This window comes from Falco naumanni, chromosome Z (assembly GCF_017639655.2).
Source record: "Falco naumanni isolate bFalNau1 chromosome Z, bFalNau1.pat, whole genome shotgun sequence".
In the NCBI taxonomy this organism is placed as follows: domain Eukaryota; kingdom Metazoa; phylum Chordata; class Aves; order Falconiformes; family Falconidae; genus Falco; species Falco naumanni.
In genome coordinates this window covers 68,969,958-68,978,697 of record NC_054080.1, presented here as the reverse complement: position 1 = coordinate 68,978,697, position 8,740 = coordinate 68,969,958, and the positions used below count along the sequence as shown (strand labels likewise).

The following is an 8,740-nucleotide window of genomic DNA, read 5'->3' as shown; positions in this document are numbered from 1 at the left end:
ATTTTTATAATGCAAAAATATTTAAAGCTTTTATTAAGAATTAAGCACTGTTTTAAGTCATGTTATTAATTCCATTTTAACTGGCATTCTTTTTATCAATGGACCAGTGCTAACCCACTCCAAAAATCAGTTTAAGGTGCTTTACTCCCAGTGAAATTCACTCTTAGATCATGACACATCCACCATGCTAGTGTGTTTTTAATCCGAGTCACCACAGACTTACAGTAACGACCCAAAGGAATAATTCTGTTTATAACTTCACCATGATTTGAGTGGCTTTATTTCCTGTTACAGATGCTTTGGCTAGGTATTGTGGCTACATAGAGTGATAGTGACTCCTTGGATGGACAAGTGTGAGCACTGGTGTAGAGGACAGCTAACTCGGTATCTGTCTAAAACTGGAACTGGCTTAAAGAAAATGGTATGTCAACTAAGTATTTACTTGAATATTATCTCAGAGTATTAGATTTTAACTGCTAATAATGGAATTCTAGTGAAAATTACACTAAAGCTTAAAGCTAAACTTTTTTTTATTCTTTGTCTTACTTCCCTGTTGGTGGGAAGAGCTCAGTGTTGCTCCTACATCTCTCACTATATAGTACCTATGTCTTTATACATATGAATTTAATCCCAGTGTTATTTAGCAATGACTGTGTCATTTTGAGGAGCATACCATCTACAGACACCAGCGAGCTTTGCTGTATTGGTGACTAGCAAATAGCCCTTCAAATTGGAGAAAAAGCACAGGTTTAGTTTGTTTTGTAATAGAATTTTGTCTGAAGCATACAAAATTGGAGACAGGGTTTTGTTACTGTTCTAGAAGGACTGATGGCAATTTTGTGTTTTGAAGTCTTTTCCTTATCTCTGCCCTTCTGAATGCTCTCACATATTAGAAATACTGGACAGATGCCCTATCGCATTGCAGAATTCTATATATTCCCTACAATGGCAAGTCTGCATGTTTTCATTTTTCTTGAGACTTCCATCATATGTTTATATGTAACTGGAACATGTTTAGAAATATATATAAAGAAGATATTTTGGTACAAAACAAGGTGTCCTGATGCTTACTGAAACATTTCTAACAGCTTTACTAATAGGTGGAAAGGGTTTTTTTCTGGCACAAAATTTAAAGTGTCTCCTTAGTCTAAAGGAGACAGAACTCATCTACAGGCTGACCTGTGCATTTCCCCAATAACTTTCTCAGACACTGCTCACACATTATTGAAACACATTCATTGTGTTGTTCCTCTCTCTTCAGACAATTTTCCCTATTATATTTTGAGCCAATTTTCTCACATAGATGCTATAATCATGCATCTCCATGGATTACAATTTCTTTTTACCTTATTTAAACCTCTGTAAATGTTTTCAGGTTCCCAGGAATACAAACATAAAAGTTATCTGTTTCTTTTTTACTTAATTGGGAAAATCAGTTCAGTACAATCTCACTGAGCTGAGCTGAACTTGAGTCAAAACTAGAAATTATGTAAGCCAAATTTCAAGACTGAAAAAGCAATTGGAAAGACATATATTAAATTCCCTTCAGCCAAGACTATTACTTACAAGACTAACTGTCTTATCATTCATTAAATTACTTGTAAATATCTTCAGAAATTTTCGGAAATAGGGTGGTACAATGTACATCGTTAAAGTGATTACTGCATGCATACAGGTACTGTTGCAGAGTGGCTGCAAGTGAGCAGTTTGTCAATCTTTAAAAATGTAGGGATCAACTCTCAAGATTCACCTTGATTTTCTTCACACTTCCATTTTCAATATTTTAATCAACAAAAGTCTTTGACACCGTTTCACGCAGCATTGTGCAGGAGACACTGGCTGCTGGTGGCCTGGGCAGGTGCCCTCTGCGCCGGGTATAAAGCTGGCTGGCTGGCCGAGCCCAGAGCGTGGTGGGGGATGGAGTTACATCCAGCTGGCGAGGGGTCACCAGTGGTGTTCCGCAGGGCTCCGTGCTGGGGCCGGTTCTGTTTAATAGCTTTACCGACAACCCGTACGAGGGGATGGAGTGTCCCCTCAGTGAGTTCACAGGTGACCCCCAGCTGGGGGGAGCGTTGATCTGCGGGAGGGCAGGAGGCTCTGCAGGGGGGTCTGGGCAGGCTGGAGCGATGGGCCCAGGCCAGTTGTGTGAGGTTCAACCAGGCTCAGTGCTGGGGGAAGGGCAGCTGGAAAGCTGTTGAGCAGAAAAGGACCTGAGGGTGCTGGTCGGCAGCCGGCTGAACACGAGCCAGCAATGTGTGCCCAGGTGGCCAAGGTGGCCAACAGCATCCTGGCTTGTATGGGAAACAGTGTGGCCAGCAGGGCCAGGGCAGTGCTGTCCCCCTGCACTGGGCACTGGCGAGGCCGCCCCTCGACTCCTGTGTTCAGGTTGGGCCCCTCACTGCAAGAGGGACACTGAGGTGGTGGGGCATGTCCAGAGACGGGCAATGCAGCTGGTGAAGGGTCCAGAGCACAGGTCTTTTGAGGAGCAGCTGAAGGAACTGGGGGTGTTTACTCTGGAGGGGAGACTCAGGGCAGGATCTTACTGCTCTCTACAACTACCTGAGAGGAGATTGTGGCAAGGTGGGTGTCAGTCTCTTCTCCCAAGAAACAAATGTTAGGACAAGAGGAAATGGCCTCAAGTTGTATCATGGAAGGTTTATATCGGGTATTAGGGAAAGATTCTTCTCCAAAAGGGTTGTCAAGTATTGAAATGGGTTGTCCATGGAGGTGGTGGAATCAGCATCCTTGTAGGTGTTTTAAAAGCACATAGATGTGGTGCTTGGGGACATGGTTTAGTGGTGGACTTTGCAGTGTTAGGTTAACAGTTGGACCTGTTCTGAAAGGTCTTTTCCAACCCAAATGATTGTATGATTCCGTATGATCTAGCTTTTCCTCACTGAAATCAGCCATTCCTGCTGTAACTGTACTAAGTCATCAGGAAAATCAAGGGCCAAATTGGCTTAGAATCTAGAAATTTAAGAGTCACGTACAATAAATGAAAATAAATGGAATAAATAACCATCATATTTCCAGACTTCTTGTTCCATTCAGTTAATGCTGTGAAACCAGATAAAAATCATATTCACTTTCTTGAAGACAGTCATCTTTCTTTGTGGATGACTTTTCAATGCAGTGTCATCAAGCTATGAAATGAGGCTTAAAAAGACAGTTAAGAATTTTGTTAATTGAGTGACACAACACTGAGAAAGAGCCCTGTGGTCAGAATAAGCTGTGAGCAGAACTATCAGCACAAATATCCTATAACTGTCTGATAACCTCCCACATTCCTGATCCACATGGGAGGGATAACAGAGACCTTTGTCTACAAGATTCAAGACCAAAGCCCCACCAGAATAAGTCAAGTTCTAATTACGTCTTCTAACTATGATTAAGGGGAAAGCAGCGAACATGGCTGCTGATGTTCTAGCTTGAATAGCTAGAAGAAAAGCTCTAGAAAAGCATCATTTGTTGACCAAGCTGGCATAACCCGACAGAATGACAGTGTGTTACGATATTACAGTGTATTTCTGATTACATTGACAAGTTCTCTATCCTGCCTTGGAAAAGTCTTGCTGTAGTAGAAGCGAATTTAGAGAACAGCTTTGAAAAGCCATCTGGAAATCTCCCTTCATAGATATAGTTACTTTCTTAGGGGCACAGAGTCCTATCGCATGATGGATTGTAATTTCCCTTCTTCTCCCTCTTTCACACACAAAATCTTACCAAGGCAGGAATAAATATGGAATCTTTTTATCCTCACTTGTTTAGCTATTTCCACTTAAGAGCCCATAAGACAATGATGAGTGCATTTGTTCCCTGTGTTTGAAATTAACATTACATGGTTAACATAACATATACTTGCTTAACGAAAACAGTGGAATGGCAGAGCTCAATAATGGATAATCCACGGTCGCTGTTTAGAGCTGGGTGAATACGTAAAAACTTAGTATTGTGAACAGGCTTTCCATTTTTAAAATCAAATCTTTTTCTACTACACTCGCTCCCGCTTTTATATTTTGTTTTTAGGAACAAATGAGGAACATTCCTCCTGAGTTTTTAATACGGTCATTACTCGTATTGCATTACGCCGACTGCTAGGCACTGTACCGGCAGCCCGCGTCCTCGCCCGGAGCTCGCAGCTTTGCTGGAGGCCGAGGGGGCGAGGAGCGCAATGGAAACCCTCGGCGGTCAGAGGGGGACTACAAACACAATAACTCCCCTTTTACTGTTCCCATGGCCACGCATCCCCGTCTGTCCGACGGAGGCGGAGACAGGCGGGCACCCAGTGCGAAAGGGTGGGCTGCCGGGCTTCTGACCGGTGAAGGGGCAGGCGGAGGAGCTCTGCCCACGGCGACCCTGGCCGCCGTCAGGGAGGAGCGCGGCCGCCGCGGGGGCGGAGGGGCGCGGAGAGCCGCAGCGAGCCGCCCGCAGCGCCCGCCCCGCCGGGAGCCAGCGGTGGCGGGGGGCGCTGCCGGGGGAGGGCGCCGCGGAACGGGGGGCGGCCCCCGCGGCACCAAGGGCGAGCGGGTCCCGCTGCCCCGGTCCGCGGCCCCCTCCCGGCCGGGCGGCGACCCTCCTGGCCGTGCCCCGCCGCCGGCCTTGCGCAGCGCGGCGCCGCCCGCTTCCTCCCCGGTGCCCGCTCGGGAGCCGCCCCGTCGCGCGGGTCACTTGGCATTTGCATTTCCCCGCTGCTCGGCAGGAGGCAGCAGCCTATGCCCGGGGCCGGGCCGGGGGGCGGAGGCGAGGGCCGGCGGCGGGCCCGCGGCCATCGACCCCGCCGCCCGCCCGGCTCTGTGCATCCGCCTTTTCCTTCCCCCGCGCCGCCTCCGCTCGGGGAGCCGGCGGGGGCCGTACGTGCCGGGCCGGGAGCGAGGGGAGGGTCTGCGGCTTGGCGTCGCTGCAGCAGCGCCGGCCCCGCCGCGCCGCCAGGGACCGGGTGCGGGCGCCGCCGCCGCCGGCTCCGCGCTGCTGCTGCGCGGCGATCGCCGCTGCTAGCGGGAGGGGCAGGGATGTGAGCGGTCGGGTCGGCTTGCCCCCCCCACCCCCCCCCTTTTTTTTTTCTTCCTTCCTCTCTCCTCCAAAAAAAGACCAAACCAGCCAACCAACCCCCAAAAAAACAGAGGGCGTGGGGGGTGGGGGGATTCCGTGTCGCCGCCGCCACACTCCGCGGGATCCATTGTGAGGAAATTGCCATTCGCCGGCAGCGGCGGCACATCTGGGCGGGCACATCTGGGCATGCAACATCGGCTCCCGCCGCCTTCCTCCTCCGTCCTCCAACGGGCCGAGCGGATCCCTCCGGGCCGCCGGGGAGGCTCCTGCTCGCCAGCCCCGGGGTCCATCTCCCGGACTGACTTAAAATCTGGTAGCGCGGGGGGTGGGGTGGGGTGGAAATAAAGGCTGCTTTTTTTTTTTCCCTGGGATTTATTTCATGGGGATGTGTTCAAGACAAGAGAGGATTCAGAAGGATATTGACGTTGTGATCCAAAAGTGCAAGGCGGAGAAGGACTGCCTGTTTGCAGGTGAGTTTCCCTCCCGGGCGCCAGGTTGGCGGCGCGGAGGCTGCCGGCGCCGCCCGCCCCAGACCCCGCTGCCGGCGCGGCGCGGCTGCCCGTGCCCTTCGCCGCCGTTCCCGGGAGCGGCGGCCTGCCCTCAGCCCCTTCTTCATCCTCCTCCTCCTCCTCTCCTTCCGAGGGCATGTGAGGGCAGATGAGACCAGGAGCCGGCCGGGAAGTGGGGGGGGGGGGGGGGGGGGGGGGGGGGGGGGGGGGGAACCCGAGTCAGGGAGCGTGGCGGTGGGAACACGCCAAGGCGGGTGGGTGTGGGTGAGGGTGAGTGTGTGCGGGGGTGCGTGTGCGTGCCCCCCCGCCGCCTGACGCAGCCCGCAGCTGCTGGTGTGAGCGCCCAGCCGAGCGCAGCGCTGGTGTTTTTTTGCTCCGGCGGCCGCTACGAGGCTGTTTTCGGGGCGGCCGGGCTCCTGTCCCCCCTCGGTGCCTGCCCTTACCCCCGCCCGCCCGCCTGGCTTCAGGGCCGGCGGCATGGCCAGCGGCAAACGAGCCCCCTTTCCGTGCAGATACCTCCCCGCTCCCGCGCCCCGCGGGTTTCGCGGCTTCCTCGCCGGTGCCGGTGCCGGTGCCGGTGCCGGTGCCGGTGCCGGTGCCGGTGCCGGTGCGGTGGCGGCCGTGACGAGCCGTCGCAGGAGCCCGGCTCGCGGCTGCCTGTTGCCGTTTCTGACAATTGAAATCCCTGCCGTTGCCATAGCACCGGGCACTTGTTGCGAGCGGCTGGGGGGGAGATGCATTTCCTCTGATACACCCCGACACCCCGACACCCACCCCCGTGTCGGTCGCTGAATGCCGGTCCATAAAACCGCGGCTGTTTCGGCCAAAATAAAAGACAAGTTGTAATAACGCAGCTTTTGGTCTTTCAGATTTCAGGTACTCAGACGCCACCTTTACCTTCACCTATACTGGAGGCTCCAAAAGGTACTTTTTTTTACAGTAATGAATCTCTTCAGTTTCTGAGGTGCGGTGGTTCGATATCGTGGCAGGCTGTTTTGTTTTCTTTCTTTTGCAAGGAGGATCAGTAAATAATCTGCCTTCACAGAAACGTAAACTGAGAAGTGGCGATGGAGGTGATCAGAAAGGTGATCCGTAGTTGTCAGCCTCGTTCCTCTGAGCACTGCTCTGTGCAGCTTCATTGTTTCTCTTTATTTTAAATTTATGTAGGCCATAGAATTTCTGCTGTACATTAACAGAAACACAGTAAAGGCATCAACATAAGATATAGAGCTAATTCATGTTAAAAAACTGGGAAAAGTTAAGATTTTAATAGCAAGTAGGCCAGATTTCACATCAGCACCTTACTCTCTTGCATGAGAGCCATATTTAGTCCCATGACAGATGCAAGACTGTCTGCAATTGACCAAATCAAATTCCTGAGATGTTAAGTGAAATGTCAGTATAGCTTATAAGGCTAAAAAATGTGTTTATGGAATTGGTAGCACAAATATTATTTCTAAGTGGTCTTAGCTTTTGGTTATAAACTGGATTGCGCATGTACATGTTTTTAAATTGTATTTCAGCATTTGTTATGTTTGTTTTCAAAAGGAAATACATGTAAAGCTTGAACACATCCTTTTCATTTCCCAGATTCTTAGATACCTTTTGCTAATGAGGTGTTAACACTGTAATGCTATGTTGTTCTCTTACCTTTTAGCTGAATTTTATTAGACTTGGCGGGAAGTCTTGGTTTTATTTTTTGGTTTTGTGTAGGCAGCACTACCACAGGCATCAGTTCTCCCGTATGTGTACCTATGGGTCTGGCTGCAGGACCAGTCTCCCAGATGGACGCAGGCTGCAAGATTGCTCAGAAAAATGCTTTCCCACCACACTACCCTGCTTCTTCCTAGTAAACGAGAAGACAACTTCTGTCATTTTCAGTGGAGTAGAATAGTTCACCCAGTAGCTGAGAACTGAAGCCATTTTTAGGTTGTTTGTAGTATACTCTTTCATTAGGGATTTAGTATATATTTTGTTTTGGTCTTGTTTTAAAAGACAATTTTTAAAGGCTTGATAGGGTAAAAATTGTCTGACAGAAGTATTACTTAATTATGTCCTTAAAGCAACGGAATTAGAAAGTTACTTTGCACTGTTTTCTAAACCAAATATTGCAGCAAGAAACCAGGAAGTGAAACCTGTCTATTGTTTCTATTTTCCAAGCTGAATGAAGTAAAAAGCCGGAGGGCACAACTGATTGGGAAACAAACTGGGTTATAAATGTTGAAACAAAACGTCATCACTTCTACAGCGAGAAACAGAAGAGGACCTTAGATCCTTCAGCTTTGAATTTTAACTGGGGTCAGCACTTGCTTAGGAAACTGTTGGCTGGCAGCTAGTTTTAGAACCTTGAAAATTCAAGCTGAATTGAGAAGCAAATGTTATGTTTATAGAAATGTGGGTTGTTACTTGGAACATACTGAAATTTCACTTTCCTTTTCACGTTTTGAGGACACTTAACAAGCATCCTTTTAGATAAGGGTTTCATGTTCTCTGCTTGTTTGTATTGTGATTTCAAAAAACATTATACAGTGTTCTTAGTGTACAGTGGTGTACTGAGTGGCGGTTTATGGTAACAAGGCCTCTTGTGAAGTACATAAAACGAAAACTCGAAGCCTTGACTATTAAGGGGCAAACTTAAGTTTCTCACAGCGGTGGTGCCTACTTAGAGAAGGTGCTGGCTGAGCAGCAGCTATTCTGCGCTGTATGCTGTATTCGGGTAAGTCTCCAGTACAGGGTCAACAGCAGTGACTTGCACATGGTAACAGCTTAGGAGGGTACAAGGCTGTCTGAGCATCTTTTTCTTGCATTTGGCCATCAGTTTTTCCTTACTGCCACTGCTGCAGCTGTGGACTTCCTGAGTGTTGACCCCATTTTTTGGCTTGCACTCAGGAATTTTCACTGAATGACAGAACCTCTGTTAGCTCAAGATCAGAGGCTTGAGTATCGGCCAACAGGCCTTGTCCAGTTACTTCAGATACTCAGCCCAATTACTTTGTTTCTCAGATGGACAGGAATACAGGCTTTTGAGTAACGGGCAGAGGGGTGGATGTTCACTGGATGGATGTTCAAACCAAGAAACATATTTAATAAGTAAGAGTAGAGACTGCATGTAAGAAAGATTACAGTACTTAGCACTCATTACCTGTGCTTGCAGCTAAGCCATTTCTATGCGTTATTTCCTT

General features: G+C 49.0%; 1 protein-coding gene across 1 annotated transcript in view; it reads left to right on the top strand.

Moving 5' to 3' along the window:
• The first annotated feature begins 4,910 nt into the window (after positions 1-4,910).
• Positions 4,911-8,740, top strand: part of PARP8 (poly(ADP-ribose) polymerase family member 8) — a 120,148-nt gene continuing 116,318 nt past the window's right edge. The window contains exons 1-2 of the mRNA XM_040580285.1: positions 4,911-5,519; positions 6,428-6,482. Coding sequence (XP_040436219.1) covers positions 5,429-5,519; positions 6,428-6,482 — 146 coding nt within the window. The 5' untranslated portion in view covers positions 4,911-5,428. The remainder of the gene's footprint in view (positions 5,520-6,427; positions 6,483-8,740) is intronic.